Source organism: Suillus subalutaceus (genome assembly GCF_016647625.1).
Source record: "Suillus subalutaceus strain FC151 chromosome Unknown DFJ58scaffold_99, whole genome shotgun sequence".
Taxonomy (NCBI): domain Eukaryota; kingdom Fungi; phylum Basidiomycota; class Agaricomycetes; order Boletales; family Suillaceae; genus Suillus; species Suillus subalutaceus.
This window is the reverse complement of record NW_024540348.1, coordinates 91,222-110,392: the sequence shown is the minus strand read 5'-3', so window position 1 is coordinate 110,392 and position 19,171 is coordinate 91,222. Positions and strand designations below refer to the sequence as shown.

At 47.8% G+C, this 19,171-nt stretch overlaps 8 protein-coding genes across 8 annotated transcripts; 5 read left to right on the top strand and 3 right to left on the bottom strand.

Moving 5' to 3' along the window:
- The first annotated feature begins 89 nt into the window (after positions 1-89).
- DFJ58DRAFT_801998 (uncharacterized protein) lies at positions 90-1,417 on the top strand. Its single transcript, XM_041390911.1, has 8 exons — positions 90-443; positions 498-517; positions 582-610; positions 664-760; positions 818-910; positions 955-1,078; positions 1,145-1,228; positions 1,285-1,417. The coding sequence occupies exons 1-8, from the start codon at positions 230-232 to the stop codon at positions 1,323-1,325; spliced, it is 702 nt and encodes a 233-aa protein (XP_041240864.1). The 5' UTR covers positions 90-229; the 3' UTR covers positions 1,326-1,417.
- A 4,046-nt stretch (positions 1,418-5,463) lies between these two features.
- Positions 5,464-8,053, top strand: DFJ58DRAFT_801989 (citrate synthase-like protein). Its single transcript, XM_041390910.1, has 14 exons — positions 5,464-5,684; positions 5,732-5,917; positions 5,968-6,221; positions 6,271-6,373; positions 6,426-6,494; positions 6,552-6,764; positions 6,913-6,972; positions 7,023-7,107; positions 7,163-7,215; positions 7,266-7,373; positions 7,430-7,452; positions 7,506-7,579; positions 7,637-7,785; positions 7,834-8,053. Exons 1-14 carry the CDS (start codon positions 5,596-5,598, stop codon positions 7,889-7,891), a joined length of 1,524 nt encoding a protein of 507 aa, XP_041240863.1. The 5' UTR covers positions 5,464-5,595; the 3' UTR covers positions 7,892-8,053.
- A 173-nt stretch (positions 8,054-8,226) lies between these two features.
- DFJ58DRAFT_747573 (uncharacterized protein) lies at positions 8,227-9,386 on the bottom strand. Its single transcript, XM_041387533.1, has 4 exons — positions 8,743-9,386; positions 8,594-8,690; positions 8,484-8,544; positions 8,227-8,425 (listed from the first exon to the last, which is right to left on the bottom strand). The coding sequence occupies exons 1-4, from the start codon at positions 8,889-8,891 to the stop codon at positions 8,367-8,369; spliced, it is 366 nt and encodes a 121-aa protein (XP_041240862.1). The 5' UTR covers positions 8,892-9,386; the 3' UTR covers positions 8,227-8,366.
- A 375-nt stretch (positions 9,387-9,761) lies between these two features.
- DFJ58DRAFT_801982 (uncharacterized protein) lies at positions 9,762-11,048 on the top strand. Its single transcript, XM_041390909.1, has 5 exons — positions 9,762-10,023; positions 10,075-10,163; positions 10,219-10,336; positions 10,390-10,466; positions 10,521-11,048. Exons 1-5 carry the CDS (start codon positions 9,928-9,930, stop codon positions 10,690-10,692), a joined length of 552 nt encoding a protein of 183 aa, XP_041240861.1. The 5' UTR covers positions 9,762-9,927; the 3' UTR covers positions 10,693-11,048.
- Positions 11,049-12,388: 1,340 nt separating this feature from the next.
- Positions 12,389-13,128, bottom strand: DFJ58DRAFT_747571 (uncharacterized protein; the record flags this gene model as incomplete). Its single annotated transcript, XM_041387532.1, has 2 exons — positions 12,868-13,128; positions 12,389-12,816 (listed from the first exon to the last, which is right to left on the bottom strand). The coding sequence occupies exons 1-2, from the start codon at positions 13,079-13,081 to the stop codon at positions 12,389-12,391; spliced, it is 642 nt and encodes a 213-aa protein (XP_041240860.1). The 5' UTR covers positions 13,082-13,128.
- A 950-nt stretch (positions 13,129-14,078) lies between these two features.
- On the top strand, positions 14,079-16,041 carry DFJ58DRAFT_747570 (uncharacterized protein). Its single transcript, XM_041387531.1, has 4 exons — positions 14,079-14,239; positions 14,296-14,985; positions 15,031-15,765; positions 15,819-16,041. The coding sequence occupies exons 1-4, from the start codon at positions 14,144-14,146 to the stop codon at positions 15,891-15,893; spliced, it is 1,596 nt and encodes a 531-aa protein (XP_041240859.1). The 5' UTR covers positions 14,079-14,143; the 3' UTR covers positions 15,894-16,041.
- A 69-nt stretch (positions 16,042-16,110) lies between these two features.
- Positions 16,111-17,186, bottom strand: DFJ58DRAFT_801978 (uncharacterized protein). Its single transcript, XM_041390908.1, has 5 exons — positions 16,824-17,186; positions 16,649-16,705; positions 16,505-16,600; positions 16,351-16,446; positions 16,111-16,303 (listed from the first exon to the last, which is right to left on the bottom strand). Exons 1-5 carry the CDS (start codon positions 16,909-16,911, stop codon positions 16,224-16,226), a joined length of 417 nt encoding a protein of 138 aa, XP_041240858.1. The 5' UTR covers positions 16,912-17,186; the 3' UTR covers positions 16,111-16,223.
- A 1,236-nt stretch (positions 17,187-18,422) lies between these two features.
- DFJ58DRAFT_664626 (uncharacterized protein) lies at positions 18,423-19,121 on the top strand (the record flags this gene model as incomplete). Its single annotated transcript, XM_041382444.1, has 2 exons — positions 18,423-18,606; positions 18,670-19,121. 2 exons carry the CDS (start codon positions 18,423-18,425, stop codon positions 19,119-19,121), a joined length of 636 nt encoding a protein of 211 aa, XP_041240857.1.
- Positions 19,122-19,171: the final 50 nt, after the last annotated feature.

The following is a 19,171-nucleotide window of genomic DNA, read 5'->3' as shown; positions in this document are numbered from 1 at the left end:
GGGACACAAGATCACCCTAGTCGAAGACTGGCGCTGGCGCCGTTACTACATGAGTGAAGAGGGAGTCAGTTACATGAGAGTGACTTACGTCTGACCTTGTCGGGACTCGGCAGAACCCGAGCTAATAGGGACTCAAAAGTCAGTACTACTGCCCATTGATTTCCCAAATTCCTAAGTCTTTCTATCACTACTCCTAAATTTCTCTATTCTACCATTAATTTGCCCAACGATGTCACATCCAGACACCTCTAGCTCAACTGCCCAGGCCTCGGAGATCATCGAGTCGGTATCATCACCTGGTGTCGTACAGGATAGCCTGCGCGATGCAAACGTCAAAGTACCTACGCAAGCGGAATTGTCCACCGTAGAGTCAAAGTTAGCCACCGCACGCTCGAAGAAAGACACTGGTGATGCTGCGTTCAAAGTAGGAGATGTCAAGAGTGGTGAGTGGCGCATCCTTTGCGTTGTTAATTGAGTGATCCTTATATCGTGTGCAGCATTGCGATCGTACCATGAGGTGAGGATATGACCAAGGACTTGTATGGTGTACAGACGACCTCTGACATAGCTACTGCGTGAAGACGCTTCTGTATCTTCACGGCATCGATAAGTACGGTTGCACTATAGCTCATGTCCATGCTTTACGAGCCCTTAATCCTACAGAAACGCCCTTAAATCACTTGGAATAGGTAGTCCATCATCTCCGTCGTCGATATCAGCAGTAGATCAAGCTGCTGGTGCAAAAGACGTAACGACTGAGGTACGATCCCGAGGTCCGTCGATCAATAGAAGGTAACAGGATATCTTTGCTCGACAGGCAGATGTGATTCTGGAGAAAGTATACGCAAATATGTCCGCCTGTCATATCAAACAACAGAACTGGAAGCGGGCGGTGGACACCGCTGACAAGGTTTGTCGCTCTCCGACACAAATCTCACTCGCTTAGTTTTGTAGGCTCTCAGCAAAAACGCTGCTAATTCTAAAGCACTTTTCCGAAAAGCAAAAGCTCTTGGAGAGCTTGGATTTTTTGAGAAAGCAGAGATGGCTCTCAACGAGATCAAGAAGGTCGCTCCCAACGGTGCGTCGTGTTTCGAATTCTCTTTCGGGATATCTTGTTGACCAACGAATATGTACTACTTTCCAGAGGCATCCATGGCTGACGCAGAGCTTGCGCGTCAGAAAATGATGGATCGTGAACGGCAAAAGGTTCATGATCAGAAAATGAGAGGTAAGATGTTTTTCTAGGTTCCTCTTTGTCCCTGCTGAGATTGGTCACGACGATAGGCTGGCTTTCACGAGAGAAGAAGCAGGCTGCGAACGAGTAAATGGTCGGGAGCGAGGACATGTACAGCGAAAGCTGACGATACCACGTGTATATTGTAATTTTTTGAAGCAATCATGGTTTTTTACAGCTTAATTCAGCTCAAAGTATACCGACCATTGAGGTCAATTATGTACGATGAGAGAAACGAGAGAACTTGCGCGAGCATTGATTGCACAGCCACCTTTGAGACCGGAATTAATATTCAGAATGGGTACCAGGCTTGATTGGTAAGTACCCATATGCAATTATGCATGGATGGCATTGAAACGTCAGTCGAATCTCTGTCACACTAAACTCTGCTCAAAACCTCACTGGGCGCAGTGATCGATAGTACTTGCCAGCTTTAACTCGCTGAGGACCTTTTCTTACTTCAAAATCATCACCATGGCGGTTGGATTATCGTCGCTTCCTACAGAGCTGATATGTCACATCTTACTCTTCCTTACCCCCAAGGACCTTTGTCGTTGTGCAATTGTCTGCTCTTCCCCTGTGTTCTGTATTTTTGCGAGGGCTAACTTCTGAATCATGTTAGACCTGCAAAACTGTCCAGGGGTGCAGCTCAAAATTCGGTCCACATCCAATACAAGCTTGAGCTTTATGTCCAAGGCCTCCATGAGACCGATTCCATGGGTGCAGACTCTATCAGCATTGCCAGAAAGATGTGTTCACTCAAGAACTTAGCATCCTTGTGGCGGTCCGGTTTCCATGTCAATACCAGTTTTCCAAGATGTGGTTACTTCAGGGGACTTTGTGGGTATGGAGAATGAACAGTCTTTTGATTCGAGACTGCAAGGAAAAGACCAAACTCCCTCACGTGTGGCCCGAACATGACTTGTTCAAACAACCCAGACACCCACACGGCTTGGTTATGCATTCAGTCGTCTTCGACCCACTGCAGGATCTTGTAGTCGCAGTCTCATCGCCTCCTGTGTTTAGTTTGGACGATGCTCAGCAAGATCACCTCGTCTTTTGGGTCGACTTTTGGCTGGCTTCATCCCAGCTTCCACATCCGGACTCTGCGTGCACTTCGTTGGAGTGCAGACATCCTTGTGAATTTCCTGCACTTAATACCTATCTTGTTCGTATTGTGGGTAGGCCCGCAATCTGTGGGGATCGTATAATTGTGCTCTATTGCACGAACCATCGCACTTTACGGAACACTGGCTGTCCAATATGTTCATACAAGTTATAGATTGGAGGAATGGACATGTTAAAAGAGTAAGTCTACTCTACTCTTGAAAACTCTGTCATTTAGCATAAGCAGCATGCTTTATGTGAACCAGGAGATCAATTGCATACAAATTTACATCTAATCGACAAACACACAATTGTTATCATCAACTCAAAAGGTCATATAGTCTTGTACACCTTACAAGGACTTGATGGATCACCTCAGGCGTCGAATCACGTATCTCCTTCCGATTCTGAAACCCAGCCTCGATTCATCTCCAGAATCAGCATCTACCTTGCCATACTATGTTGTTTATGCCTCCCCGTCGTTCCACGGTGCAGTAGCTCACCCGGACCTGATGCCCAGCTACGTACCCTCTCCAGAGTCACAAATCATGATTTTAGAAATTCTCCCTATCTCATGGCCCATAATAATGGTCATTGATATGGCCATGTTTTCAGAAAAAGCCATACAATCAGAGACTCCTGTTGAAATTCCATGGTCAGACTGGGGATCCAAGTATACATGGTGCTTTCCGCATCATCCGAGCCACCAAATCAGCGTGTTCGGTAGCAAAATGGCGTATGCTCTTCCTTGAGATCGTACTCCCAAACCTGGTCAAAGGGTGGAAGCAGTCTCCTCCGAGGATCACTTCTACGTACACATCTGGGACTTCAACAAGCGTTTCATTGCTCGCTCAGAAAATATACACGGCCCAGATTCACCAGAAGTTGTGATTTGCAAGCCTGGTCGGCTTGCTCAGTCGTGCTTTGATGAAGATTTGACCTCGAACCGTCCTTACATTGCCTCTGTCTGCGCCGAGGCTTTTTCGATGCATCACTTTGACAGGATTTTCTTGGAACAAGATCGATTTACTTTAACAAGGGTAGGTGTTTTTTTATGATTCGAGATATAGCGATGGTTTAACATGGCAAAATCATAGTCACCTGCTGGCTTCGTTAATATTCAGGTTGTTTCACCCGTACTGATGGAGGTTGACTTGAAATCTGAAAGACACAGAGAAAAGTTGTTGTAGTACAGTACAAATGTTTCATGGCCCCCCAAGGACAAACTGACATTGTCATTTCGGAAGAATTGCGCGAATGATTACCTTGGCATGCACTCTTAGTTGCGAATCGAATACACCACGATCATTCATGCATGGCCAAACTGTAGGTTCGATCGGGCTCAGTTCGTATGCTGCACCCATTCCCTCAAACCAGTGGATGAACAAACGGTGCGCCTGTTGCCGCTTCTTCAGGTGAGCTACACAACATACTTAGAATGTGAGATCGGTCGATTTCTGGGATTCTTTCATATACACGAGCAAAGTGTCCATGGCTGCACTGTCCATGCGCATGTAGTCTACAGCTGAAAGAATGATCATATCGTAGTCCATCGCAGAAGCGTGTGTGTAATAAGTACCAATATCGATATCTATAACGTAGACCACTAAAGCGTCCGTGTAGTTAGTAGCATCCATCTCTGAAGTGTCCGTGTAAGTAATAGCGATAGCGTCCAGACTCCATACCGCAGTCCAAAGTCATGCAAATGAACAATGTCATGTCAACACCCAAGGATGGTTAAAATGAAACGCAGGGACAGGATGTACGTGTCTGACAGGAATGTGTCCTCTTGCAAGGTGTCACTGTCCGGCAAGGGCCTGGCGGTAGATATCTTCATTGTGCAGTCGTTGGTGCATGTGGAGAGAATGGACGGGAGACAAGACGTTGCCAAAATATGGAGGATGGGAGGGAGGCAGCAGAATACACTCCTGACTGAAGTCGGACGAACCCAAGTCACTCCAGTTGAAGTCAACAGCCCGCTGCGTCCGACGGGTGACTATCTGCGCAGGAAACCCAACCCCCAAAGGTGAGCTCGCTGCTTGAGGATTCCGCACGCCAGCCGCCAGAATAGCTGCGCCCTGCATATCCTTAAGCTTGATTGGATACGTTGGTTTGGGGGCCGCGATGTGTAGCTGCCTAGTCATGGAGTCCCGCTCGCTTGTATAAGATCGTGGTCGACACAACTTGGCTACACCATAATTGAGACAAGGGCGGGTTTTCAATGTTTTTATGGGTGTCCAGGTGCATACCCTTCCCGCCTTTTGGCAACTCAGACACAGTGGCTGCTCCCCGGAACACTGTGCTTTGTCGTCAGAGGTACGAAAATGAGGGTGATGGCTGCTCCTCACTTTCTTTTTCTTATTGCGGCATTCATCACAGGCATGAACAACGCGAGGTTGAGCACGTTTCGATCGCACTGGCCCAGTCAGCTCATGAGTTGGAGCATATGATCCCTCAGGAGAAACTGGTTTCGCGAGGCAGGGGTAGATGATCCCCCACTGGCAGGAGAAAAGGCTTTGCGAATCGGAGTAGATGATTCCCTAGGAGACATGTTCTGCTGAGTGATGGCCGGAAGATCTCCAGCCAGTGGAGATAATGTGTTACTGTAGTGCGGCGCTGCACCACTAAGAAATTGTTTAAAAAGTTGGAGTGTGACCATGAGACTCTCGTGCCAAGCTATCTCGTCAAATATAGGATATAAATTTATGGCTTGATCAGCAGGCGCCTGGACCGGCATTGACAGCAATTCCAGTTCGGGCTGGTTGAGGGAGCAGAATGCGGGGTAAGTTCTCAGTGGCATGATGACGGAAGGCAAAACAGGGTAAGATAGGAGTCAAACTTGAGCGCTAGCGCTCAGCCGCAGTGAGCAAGTTTGGAGCAAGCGGTGCAACTCCAAGACATTTGAACTTTGACTGCACCGCAATTGCAACATTCAAGTGAAACATTTGCCAAGTCTAAATGCCAATGATTCTGTCCACATCATATGTTTCCCAGAAGCATTTGCTAACATGTAACAGACCACATGTTGGTGTTATGAGAAGAGATGAAATCTCACGTCCATGTTCCCGGTCCCGTGACCGGCGTGACCTCGGAGTGGCAAGCTTGTGAAATTGACTGCCTCTGTCGATGGTCCGGTAAAACTAGGAACCAAACTGAAATCGGGATGCGAATAAAACAAGGCTGCTCGCGTCCGGTTAGTTGTTCCGTGTCACCCATCTAAGTAGCCTCCAGGTGTATCCTCCTTGCAACTTCACATGGGCAAACAATTTCCTGCATCTGAGCTCAAGCGAGACGAGTCCCTCAGAATCGTCGACAACCGCACTGGGAAGGAGTACACTGTCCCGTGCGTCCCTCTTCCTTAGAATTTCGACTCCGATTGACATCATGCAGGATCACACACAACTCGATTCCTGCAAACTTCTTCAAGGGCATTCGTGCTGCTGCGGGTCCAAATGACAGACCTGAAGACGAGACAGAACGTGGTTTACGTGTCGCTGATAGAGGTTTTCTCAACACAGCCGTGATCGAGAGTCATATAACATATATTGACGGTGACAATGGGGTATTGCGGTACAGGTACCTACGCATTCTCCTCCTGTCACTATACCACTCATTAATTTTTGTAGAGGTTATCCAATTGAACAACTCGCCGAACGCTCCAGCTTCCTTGAGGTTTCTTACCTCCTCATATATGGCGCGTTGCCTAGCGCGTCCCAATTGTCCCACTTCACTAGCGAGGTCCTCCTCCACGGGCCAATACATTCTGACGCAGAAGGATTCTTTCGCGCGTTTAGATACGATGCTCATCCCATGTCAATGCTCACAAGTGCCTTTGCATACTTGGGAAGCTACTATGGGGAGGCAAATCCGAGTCTGCAGGGTGAGTTGGTAGACCTGGAGTATTTTCTCATTTTCGTGACCTTTTATAGGGCAAGATTTGTTCACCAAAGCCGCCAAGGGTGATCCTGCTGCACTCCAGAATATGGATAGGCAAATATTCAGGCTAATCGGTAAAGCTACCACATTAGCTGCGTGCGTACTAGTAGTTGCCCACTCATTCGTTCACTGATAATTATATATGTAGCATGGCATACCGTATCCGCCAAGGCCGCGATTTTGTCGTGCCTCCAACAGGAATGAGCTATACAGAGTCGTTAGTCACAATTTTACTAGTTTTGCATCGGTGTATCTCAAACTCTTCACGCACAAGGTTCCTCTACCAGCTCGACCATCTCTCACCTACAGATCATCTATCAGAGCTTCACTCAAACAAGCCACATCCTGTTCTTGCAAAGGCACTTGACATCCTTTTTATCCTCCATGCCGACCACGAAATGAACGCGAGTTCGACGACCGTGCTTCAGACTGGGTCGTCGTTACCTGATCCGTTCAGCGCCGTTGCGGCAGGCTGTGCATCACTGTAGTGAGTATTGTTCAGCGTCCTACCGACTCTACCTCCCGAGGTTTTGTAAGATGGAGTTGCCTTTAACGCACTTCTACTTGTGTTTTGCTGTTTTTTGTTCATTCGTGGGCATCTGCTTCTTGTCGACGCTGACGGACTTCTCTCTCAGCGGTCCACTCCATGGAGGTGCCAACGAAGCTGTTATCCGGATGCTTATTTCCATTGGCAGGTCCGTTTTTATAGCAACTATTTTTGTCATCTCCTCATATCTTTATTAAGTCCCAAGAACGTCCCTGCCTTTTTAGAAGCAGTCAAGAAGCGCCAAAAGGTGCTAAGTGGATTCGGCCACAGAGTATACAAGACTGTGCGTAGTCGTTCTCCCACTGTTTGCTGTTCTGATGATTGTTGAGAATCCGCAGTCTGATCCGCGGTCATTCATCATTCGCAAGGTGGCTGATGAGGTGTTTGCTGTGTAAGCGTTTATCATTGTGGCGGGATTGTGGGACTGATATTGGGGTCAAGGACTGGCCGTGATCCATTGCTTGATACCGCGATGGCTCTGCATGATGCAGCACTGAAGGATGATTACTTCGTATCGAGGAGGTTAGCTCCGAACGTTGATTTCTGGAGGTAAAATTTATCTTTGTCCAATCATTGATATAAACTAACCAGATCTCATCTATCAGTGGGCTGATCTACCGTGCAATGGGTAAGTGTCAGTATTGTACGAAGATGGAAAATGTGTAACACGGTAACGGGTAGGCTTTCCGATGGACTTCTTCCCAGTCCTGTTCGTTGTGCCCAGAGTCGTGGGCTGGGTTGCACATTGGCGACAGGTGCGTATGCCCTTCGCCTACCATTCCACCGAATCACTAAATGTCGCCCATATGTAGATGATGCTTTCTCCATCGGGAGTCAAGATCTGGCGCCCTCGACAACTTTACCTTGGCTCGTCCACACGTGACTATGTGCCTCAAGAGGAGCGCACGGGTACTTTCCAAGTTGGCGTCGGCATGGAGCCGAGCGTGATTGAGCATTCAGGGTATGTGTGATCTTTGGTGGTGGGACAGGATACTGATTCACTTGGCAGGATGACGAAGAGGCGGAAATTGGCCGAGGCTGCTGGAAAGGTCAGGAGTAAACTTTGAGTAAGGGTGCAAGATTTGCTATCGTATACCGTTGAATGCCATCGATGTCGAGCTTTCCCGCAAAGATTCTAAAATATCCTGGACGTGACCTTCGGCGATAACTTTTGGTCTGGGTTTCTGGAATACAATCTAGCACCGTCGGGTGGTCAATGTGTCACAGCTTGGTATTCTGCAGAACCACCGCCATGACCTCATGAAGGTGGTACCGCATTTCCGTAGCCAAACTAGATTCGACCCCAGTGGCAGACTAGACCCGTCGAGATCAAACTCAGCTGCCAGATCTTGCTTCAGAAGGTCATCCAAGACAAACGACACAATAACAAAAGTAATCGTATCGCTTCGAGATGCTAATATATGCACTAAAGATTGGGCTATCTACTCGTCCAGAGCAAAACATATCAATCATTCCGGGAATCGAGAGAGAGCCTGCCTGAGGAGAAACTCAAAATGAGGCAGGCCGAACGAGACAAGGCTCTCAGGTGTTAGTCTCATGAGATGTACCAGTTCCAGTACCTGTTGCGGGCACTTCATATACTGCAGTGGCAGGAGTCAGTTCTGACCATCATTGAAAAACAGCTGTGATCTCAAGTACCTGCGGCAGTTGCAAGAAATCCCATCCTGAAGTTTTCTTCCCGGTGCGTCTTGCATGCTTGCTATTGGATGCCATCAATTACTTGTCACTCAAAGCAGAAGAAGCCAAACTTTGAGGCGTTGTTTTAAAAGCTTGCATTCATCTCGTACTTCGGTCAATCTGTGGTACGCCGTGCGCTTTTTCAACTCGACACGAACATTTATGAGCCTTTCAGAATTGAGAAGGTGATATACGAGACGATACAATATATGCACGGCACCTGCTGAACTCCTCGCTGAACGAATTTTGTTCTTCGTCAGCAATCAGGTCGGCGTTATAGGACAGGATTGTGAGAGCATCTGTCAGAATCTCTTCGATTTCTTTGATGACTTTCTGTGGGGGTGGATTATGTGGCCAGCGGAAAGGCATGCTGCGGATCTGGTAGGATGAACTTTGGTGAAGTCTTGGGACGGGTTTGTAGAATGGATAGATACTAAAGCATACTTCCAACAGGTCGCATATTTCTATTCCTCCAGGGACCCGCAATGAATGCTAGTTTAGTTGTTGTTCAACGTTAAGGCGTCCTCACAGGACTGCAGAATAATAACGATATCGGTAGGCAAGGAAATAGAAGTTCCAGCCAGGACCCACAAAGTCGCCCACGAAAGGGACAAGACAACATGGAGCTATTGTGGAAACTCTTGGGGGACGGGCTAATTCTCTGAGTCTCCATGTAATTCATGCGCTCTCCATTCAAGCCCGATAGCCCATTTCTAACGTCAGTTTTGACGACCATGAGTGAATTGATTATTTAACTTACATGTAGTACATGTGCACATGTTTGATTCATGGAGATGGTTTAATTATTGATTGTTCTTTTTATAACCAAGATTGGACTCACCAAACGCCCGGGCGCTTGAGCCGCCCACAGCTGAATGCTGCTGAATATTGTGATTTCCATAAAAGCTTGTGACACAACAGCATAATTTTCCATGATGGTGAGAGTACATTAAAGAGGAGAGGCCCAAATGTAGAGTCAACGCTTATGCCAGTTAAATCTTTGTTTGTGTTTTTATCTTGGAGTGATAGCCTAATTTCTGTTCAAAGAATGATTCGGGACCCTCAAGGTTTGATATTATAGACTACACAGCTCAATATCGAACAGCTATTCACCGACGGCAGCAGGGCGTCCTGCAGAGTCCTCGTACACCTGGCTTGTCTATATTTTTAAAGCACTTGCATATTGTGTCAAGTATTAATGTTTCAAAGAGTCAGTTTGACAATGACAACCCGGGCCGTGGTGAATGCACTATGCAGCGGGGTTCTAAATGTTATTGGTTGTTTGTTCGAGGTCATCCGAAATCCCCTTTGTCGTCTCCTTCTGCTTTCACCGTGTCCTACTGGCTTCCCCGTCCGCGTATACCCCGACCCTCCTTGCAAACGACACAACCCGCGAAATCACAACATGTTCGCTACACTCTTTTCAGTCACTCTCTTTGTCGCACTTGCCATCCAAGGCGTATTTGCTAATCTTACCATCGACACCCCCAGCCTCACCCAGGTAATGCATCTGACCATAAGTTAGGGTGCTTACTTACTTGCGTCAAATCAGTGTGGAAGCGTTCAAATCAATTGGACGGCGTCAAGCCCTCCATACGACCTTCTTGTAGTTCCCGCAGATGACCTCTGTGGCGAGGCTCTGTGTGTTTATTTGAACCTCTTCTGGCTCATGTGATCTTACGTTCTTGGTGTGCAGTCTCGATCTTGGTCAACAAACCGGTCTTTCATATCAGTGGGACGTCGCTCTCGCTAGTGGCACTGCAGTTGTGTTCTTTATCCAGGATTCCGAAGACAATGAAGCTTGGAGTGGAACTGTGAGCGAAGCGTCTTTTGTTCAATGAGGGATTTTCTTTAACACAGATACCAGATGACTGTGGGAGCTAGCAGTGACACATCATGCCTGACCGGCACTACCCCGACCACCTCATCTCCAGCTGGCACTCCGTAAGTTCTTATGCCGACAATCAATATACATTAAACTAACATCTGCGTTGACAGGCTCGCAAATCCTGCCACAGCTGCTAAATCCACGGCGACGCCTACTACATACTCTCCCGCTGGCGCTGCTAACGCGGGTCTTGCTCCCTCCGGCGCCTTGTCCATCCGCCCTCTTAGCGCTTTGACCTCTGTTGGTTCTGGACTTTTGGCACTTTTTGCATTAGCTCTGTAATAGCCTTGATACCCACACGTTTACGACGGGAGATACCCCGCCGGCTGACTTACAATTATCCTGGTGATCATACGAATATCTTTATCTTATACACGTCCTTCCACGCACGGAGCTGGGGTTTCTTTCCTTTCTTTTTTTATTGGTGATTTATGGTAGATGCTTGAAGTGTTGCTACTATTTCACTAGATGTGATGAGTTTCATATCCTGGTCGACTGTAATTTGGAATCAATCTTGTACCATGTTTCTGTGGACCATTGAGGTCTTGGAGCTTATTTTAGGCCGAGCTGGCGTGCTCAGTGGCTTCATCAAAAATTACGTTGCAATGTATTAGATACAAACTACATGTTGTTTTTCTCATATCTATGATGCATCAACCTGCAGCTGTAAGTTTTTTTTTTTTTTGGCGGGGTGGAATGGCATTACTAAAAGGCAATTGACGTCACCAAGTCAGCCCTTTGATGTACGGGGGGCCTTAGCTGAGTATCATGGTGTCCCTGCAAGGAAACGTGGTACTGTTATGCTATCCATGAGTACTTCCAACGTGATTCACTGAAAATTACACGGGTCTTCATCGTCGTCATTGCATATGCGCTAGACACCGTCTGATGCTAACAGGAGAACGGTCAATAATTCATCCGCCTGCCGAAACGCTCGATCTGACAGAATCGTAGACTCCCCCCCTCGTCATCTATGCACGCCACCATCAACTAAACTACCTATACCCTCAAAATAATCAATAAATTCAACTCTATAATTCTACACCAACCATAACCATAACCACTCGCCTATACGGAATCACGTCCTCCATTGGAATCAGTCAAATTTCGAAGAACAAGATCCTCCGGCACCACCAGGACCTTCTCCTCTTTACCATAAAATTTGCATCCAACTAGATTCCTATACTAGTCGCTATGCAGCCGAGAACGCGTTCAGAAGATCCTTACATATACAGATACAACATCGCACGTTTATATCAAAGTCACCTCTCCTTCGTTAGATTGCATGTCTAAAACGCGCGGCGGGAACGGCGGACCGATGGAGGCACGCCTCACATCGGGGCATTCATGAATCTAGAGGCGCAGGGGGGGCACAGGGGCCCCCAAGACTAGACAGTATTGTCTTACATAGAGTAAATCTCTCAAAGACAAAAATCTTGATTTAAAAAAAAAAATTCATCCGCCAGCGCTCCGCTGATTCTACGTAAACCCCTGCCAGTTTATGTTTTCAACATCAAGTATATCCGGTCCGATTCACTCATTCTCGTTAATCGTTATAAGATATAACAAGCGGGACAGATATAAATTTTAACTCGTACTACAGATACATACACGTTACGAATAACTTACCGATATAAAATAAGTAACCATCGAAATAATAAAGTAGCGGAGTATAAGTTGTGGGGTTCGCTCTCAGCGATTGCTGTGGGCTGCTGTAGGATAGATAAGTATAGATAAGTATATGGTGATAAAGTGGTGATCGGCCAAAAACAATTATATGAAGGTATGTGATATTAATGCCCGCGTGGAACTGGCCGACTTTGCTGTGTATGCCCGCGTACACGGCCAGAGCGCGGAGATCCTCACTCAGCGCTCATGGTTGATATTAATAAAGCACCGATTTCCGGATGACGCAATATAACTGGATGTGGTGCATCAGGGACCAAAACTAGGTGTGAGGCACATACAGGAACTGACCTCAAGCATCAGGAGAAGTGGAAACCTCTTCATGTTCAAGGCCGCGCCAGAGCTCGCCAGATCTGCGAGAGGGTGCTCCTCCGTCTCGTGCTACCTCTTCATGCTCAAGTCCGCGCCAGAGCTCGCCAGATCTACGAGAGGGTGCTCCTCCGTCTTGTGCTACCTCTTCATGTTCAAGTCCGCGCCAGAGCTCGCCAGATCTGCGAGAGGGTGCTCCTCCGTCTCGTGCTACCTCTTCATGCTCAAGTCCACGCCAGAGCTCGCCAGATCTGCGAGAGGGTGCTCCTCCGTCTCGTGCGACCTCTTGGTGCTCGATCCCCTCCCAGAGTTCACCGGATCGGCGAGAGGGTGCCAAGCCATCACGCGCGACCTCTTCGTGTTCCCTCCCCCTCCAGAGGTTTCCGGACCGCCGGGAAGGAGCAAGTCTGCCTGGTGAGACTGTCAGTAAAAGATCCCGACTCGACGTGGTTGAGAGATCACCTTCTGCAATTGCTGTTACTGCAGGTGGTTCAGAGATCTTGTCATGAACGTTGTTCTTCCACAGAGCACCAGCGGCAGTGACCTCACTACTAGCAGCAGAGGAAGTAGCAGTCGCGGTGGTATCAGTGGTCACTGTCGCTACTGGAATAGCAGCACCAAGAACAGATGAAGTGAGAGCAAGAGCGACTGTGAAGCGAGTTAAAGAAGTCAACATATTAATAACGAGATAAGGCTAAAGGGATGTGTTTATGTGGATGATGTTGGGATTAAAGGACTATGAAAATCTGAATGCTCGAAGTCTCTAAACCATTTATACGAATGACTTTGCTGCTTGGCAAGCGCACGCAGTGCGAAAGACCCCGTTGACAACCAGTACGAGTCACATCAGGTCTATTCCACGGTGGAAGCACTGTTCATGCCGGAGCAATGATCACTTATGAGCGGGGCAGGCAGTGAGTTGTGAACTATATCTGTTCCGAGAGGCGTTGATATTCCCGTTTCAAGAAAGAACGAGGCAATCCGGCAGCATCAGCCACTGACTTTGCATAATTAATTTGGTAGATACCGCACGGGACCGAGACCTGGCTAGCAGAAATAGCACTCAGGACATCGGTGTGAAGACTCAGCGCTCTGACTAGGACCTGATGGAACGCGGTAGTCAGGGTATGACAAGCCGCGCGCAAGCGGCGAGATCCTGGCCGGTGCTGAATCTGCGTTCCTCGATGCCCTGACATAGCAGCCTCAGGTGGCGAAAGGGGCTAAATGACCGAGCGGTGTCGCCAGAGGGTGACGACATTAATAATGATACCATCTGATAGTCAGATATGAAGCCCCCCGCCCCAAGAGTAGTCGAGATTAAGGTGTGATACACTGCCAGCATCCTCAGGCTGTGTCCAGCCTGCTCCGAGTCACCATGAGCACGAAACCAGTGTTGATGTTTAGGTTTACCGTGACTAGTCAGTTGAATTGTTGGGATGATTGTGAATATCAAGAACGGAAGGCCCAAAGAAGCCATATTTGCAGAAAGCTGCAGTCCTACAATTGGGCACCAGCCAGTGCTGCCAGTTGTCAATGGATCGTGGAGAATAGTACTTTGTACTTTCTAATTTTAGTGCATGCGGTCCAATACCTGGCGGACGTCCTGAACCGGCGGAGTCTCTAACGGACTGCAAAATTTGGCGGCTATTTCGAGTTGGCACAAAGTCACGGTACTGCTTCAAAGATTCATCGCATCGTTTCAACATCGTTTGTTGATCTTGAAACAGCGCTCACGACGATGACGGTTGCAATTGGGTTTTTGTCGCTTCCGGCAGAGTTGATATGTCATATTCTATTCCTCCTTGCTCCAAGGGACCTTTGTCGCTGTGCAATGGTCTGCTCTTTCCGTGATTACATGTTGATCCGATGCTAACTTCCGTTTAATGCTAGACATGCAAAACCGTACGGAATGCAGCCCAGGATTCTATCCACGTCCAATACAAGCTTGAGCTGTATGCTCAGGGCTTCACAGAAACAAGAACTCTAAACTCGATCGGTGTTGACAGAAGGATGTCCTCACTCAAGAAATTGGTAACCTTATGGCGATCTGTTTTCCACGCCAGTACTGTTTTCGAACATGCGGTGTCCCCTGTCAGCACCTACACTGCAGGAATACAATACATGAAATGCGGGATTTGGTGGATGTGGGACAATGGCAATCTCTTCATTCGGGACTGCAACACAAATATCAAACTCTCTCGTTCGTTCCCCAGATACGAGCGGTTATCCCAGGATCGGTTGCCGAGATCGGTGAGATCAGTTGTCTTCGATCCTATTCAGGATCTTGTGGTCGTAGTTCCCTTGCCTGCTATATGCATCGTAACTGGTGCCGAGCAAAATCGCCACATTTTTTCGGTGGAGTTTCGGTTAGCTTCATCCCTGCTTCCACATCCAGATTCTGTAGACGCTTCCTTGAAGTGCCAACATTCTTTTGAGGAATCTGGCCATTACCGTGTCACTTTTACGCAAGAGCCTGTAATCTGTGGGGATCGTATAGTTGTTCTCTATTGCACATCGGGCATATTGGGGTCCAACGAGTTCATACAAGTGATTGATTGGAGGAAGGGGCATGCGAAGAGTGTAAGTTCACTCTATTTTTGAAACCCTGCTGCTCAGCATAAGCAGTATCCTTTACGTGAAGATGTTGCGGGTTTCCATCTAGTTGATGAACAGAAGTTTGTTGTCATCGACACTCAGGGTGTTATAACGTTGTACACATTACAAGAACATGGTTCACCACAGCGCCGAGTCATGTATCGCCTTCAGGAATCTGTGCGTGCGCCGTTCTACCTATTCCATGCCACCCCGTTCCAAGGTGCAACAGCTTGTCCAGACCTTGAGCCCGGCTACGTGCCCTCTCTGGAGTCACAAATCATTGTTTTAGAGACTCTCACAAACGCATGCCCCGTGATTCTAGTCATCGATATGGTCATCTTCTCAGGAAAAGTCTTGCACTCAGAGACGCCTGTCGAAGTTCCCTGGTCGGAGTGGGGACCCCAGTATACGTGCTGCTTCCGGCATCATCCAAGCTGCCAAATCAGTGTGTTTGGTAGCAAAATAGCCTGTGCTCTTCCTCGCTATGCTCTTCTTCGGCCTTTGCCTCTTTCCACCCCTAAAGGACTCTGCACTGACACTTGTTTCTACGTGCACATCTTGGACTTCAATCAGCGAGTCATCGCTCGCGCGGAAAACATTTACGACCCCAACTTACCAACCCGCTTTATATGCAAGCCTTCTGATCATTCCCATGGACCCATCATCTCATATCGTCCTTACATTTCCACCATCTGTCGTACTCAATTTTCGCCTCACTGCTTTGCCAGGTTATTCTTGGAAGATGATCGACTTACTTTAACATGGGTAGGTGTCCTTAATTATGGATTTAGCGATAATTTAACGAGGCCAAACCGTAGTTGCGGGATGACGCGGTTCACATTCAGGTCGTTTCCCCTGTACAGATGGAGGTCGCCTCGAACCTTGTGCGCTAGAATAAATATCAGCAGTCGAGGGATTATGATCAACGTCGTCGTTAATTTTTTTACACTTCAGCCCGCCATTCTTGTGTACTTAATTTATTCCGGACGCATTGACGGCGACAGTCCGTATTTTGGGCAATACGGGGTCTTGCGTAGAAATGTAAGTGATTGGATCTCGTTAGTCGAATGCCATCCTCGTTTAACAAATTTTCTACGAAAACCAGGTATGGGAATGTTTAATCAATGCTTTTCAATCCCTCGATTCAGTGCCCTCCTTGAATAAATGCTTCTTTCATTGCCTATCGTGCAGCGCACGCGAGACTCTACTCGATCACTACTGTGTCAAGAATCGGCAATCTTGTCGTGAACGGCGTCCTGAAATAAAAACCCTCCAACAGGTCCTTCGGCACGTTTAACAACCGCTAAGCGTCTTTGAGCACTGGTCAACCAACTAACTACACTGACTCACGTTGCCTTGCGGCTACGCCTGCATGAGTGGTAGGTTGCCAGATATTTCCAGCGAATGTCTCTCGCGGTTCGTTCGCCCTGCGATCTACTGCACGAGCTGTGGTAAAGCAGAAATGGTAGTCTGCTTTAAAGACGAGTTAAGCGATCGTGTTTACCTCGGCTGGGCGATGCTTTCTCATGGACATTTAGTTGCCGCAAGGCGCTATCGACTGGCGTCGATCGAGCCTCTGCCGCATTTAGAACGGCTCGAACTGTGAGTGGTCAGTCCAAGCAGTGAGCGATGAGCGATGACTTCTTACCTTTATTTGGAACAATCTTGTCGTGGATGTATGGCGCCCATAGCGCTCCTGACGCCACTAATGCAACGTTCACATATAGCTGCAAGAGATATTCGGAGATCTTCACCTTCTATATCAGGGGCAAGTTCATTATACAGGTTATTGATATTCATCTGAGCCAAGACACGGTACTAACCTGTGTCACTAACAATAACACTGGCAGCACACGGAATAAGAAGTATCCATGCAGTGCAGATCAGAGAGAGAATGCTGGAGTACATCATGATGACGGTTGCGAGAGGTATGGCCTACGATCTTGATGGAAAAAACTTCTTCTACAACCAAGCTGATCTTATAGCAGAACTCATGACTCGTGGGCGTGGGGCCTTTGTAGCCTTGAGAAATTGGGCTCGGTTGCCGTTGAGGACTTCTTCTGAGGGTCTTCGTACATCTGCTCCAAGCTCCATATTAGCTGCGCTTCGATGATGAAGCGGTGCCAGCGCGCGGGAAGCGCGCTCGATGTATCGGAAGCTCAACTGCTTCGACAGGTGTTCTGAGACAGTCCCTCATGGTACCACAGGACCATAATGTCTGGAATGGTCCAAAACAAGCCTCGTTATCTTTCACACTGGAAGGTCCCGTACTACAGGTAATCGAACCAATCACTGGGTAATATTTATATTGTTTCATTGTGCACTAAATAGATTCTCTGGTATTCATCCCACTCCCAAAGGCGGCCCTGTGAGAGTCTACTCCTTTATTCCACATCTAGACCCATGTATTATGAAAATTGGTCACAGCCCATCGTATTGATCGGGGCGGGGCAGATGCCGGGTATCCGTGAAGTCGAGCAGTGGTTCCAGTGTCGTTGATACAGCTCTGAGCCGGTTGGTCATAATCATCAGACAAAGCCCGTTGATCGCAAGGAATGCAACCAAGGCAATACCGATGCACCACGGTGAGGTGAAGCGTTTTGTGCTTGGGGTGCACGTTCCATCCGCTTCAAGCGGGACTTTACTTTGCTCCTCTTGCTCCTCTTCTTCAGTTCTTTGCGCAAGCAGGGTATATTCTTTGTTGTTCATCTGGTTGAGTGTTATGTTACAATTGTACTGCTGTGACAATCGTGTGTACCGTCTGTCAGTCAGCAGATATGTGTTGTATTTCTTGGGCTTACCTAGTGCTCGTCAAGTGACAGTTTTAGGACTGAATGATTAATGAAATGGACGGGGTATTTATGCGGCTGAGAAGTTCGATGACGGTCTGTATCACGTTTTACCCCAAAACCTTGTATTAAAAAAGTTCATTGTTACTCACAGCTTACAATAAGTGCGCCGACATACTGCCATCGCGCCATCTGATGTCGTGCCTTCCTGGGAGTCACCATGATTGATTACCGCGCCAGTTTAACTAAACGTGTCGGAGCACAGCATATCGCAGCAGAGATTACTGCATTCATTTCACACGGAAATTTAGTCACTTGGGCTCTGCTTGGCCACTTATCAGGACAATTGGGTGAGATTTGATCTTAACTTGGAATACTTTGCTTTATCTGGCGAACCTTTATCGATATCATGGGAGTTGAAATGCGGTTGACTCTTGTGCACAGTATCATTATGGCACTGCTCCACACTATACAGGTACTTCGCCGGATCAGTCCCCTCATCTGGGAATTCGCGATAACACTGTCCGTCACATATAGCAGTTCATTCTCGGCACCGCACGACGCGGCTATATGTGTATCATCAATTCACAGAAGCCTGTTGCATATTAACTGTTTCTACCATCTAAAGTCATAATGTCTTACCCGCGACGTCTTCAACATACCTCTCCAGTATCGAGGTGGTCTTTACGGGACCCCTCTAATGTCGTCTTCGCTTGCATCTCCGTTCTCGTGCTGGTCACGATAGTCAATGTGATGTTTACATTACACAGTGTTTCTGTTCTCAATGAGCTCCTCCCCCCAACTCCTCACGTTCACAGTACGTCAACTGTGTGCTTTTACCATTTTAGGCGTGAAATTGACCTGACCATCTCGTTCACAGCGTATGTCGGTGACGACCACCCCTCCCAGCTACCGCTGGAACTACCATCTGTCGGTCTCGAACTCGAGAGCGGCGAAGGCCACTTTTCATTATACAATGATGATGACTGGGGCACGCTTTTCCCCTCGGACGGGTTTGTCGGTCTAGGCCCGACCAACCGCACATTCCTAGTCTCCCTCTACCATCAATTTCACTGCTTAGACATCATCCGCGTTGGCTATGTCGTGAATCGCACGCATGCTGCAGAGCATATTCAGCACTGCTTGCGATATTTGCGGCAGGCGTTGCTGTGTCATGCTGATACCACGCTGGAAGTGGATATTCCGCAGATATCCCCGGAGGATGGGAAGTTGTATCACACTGCGAACGGGGTGGGTTCGGTTCACAGGTGTAGGGATTGGACGGTACTGCGACAGTTCATGCTAGAAAACCCAAGCACACCGTTCGAATAAGGGGTGGGTGTCATATGTGCGATGCTTCTTGTAATGCCAAATTGATATTT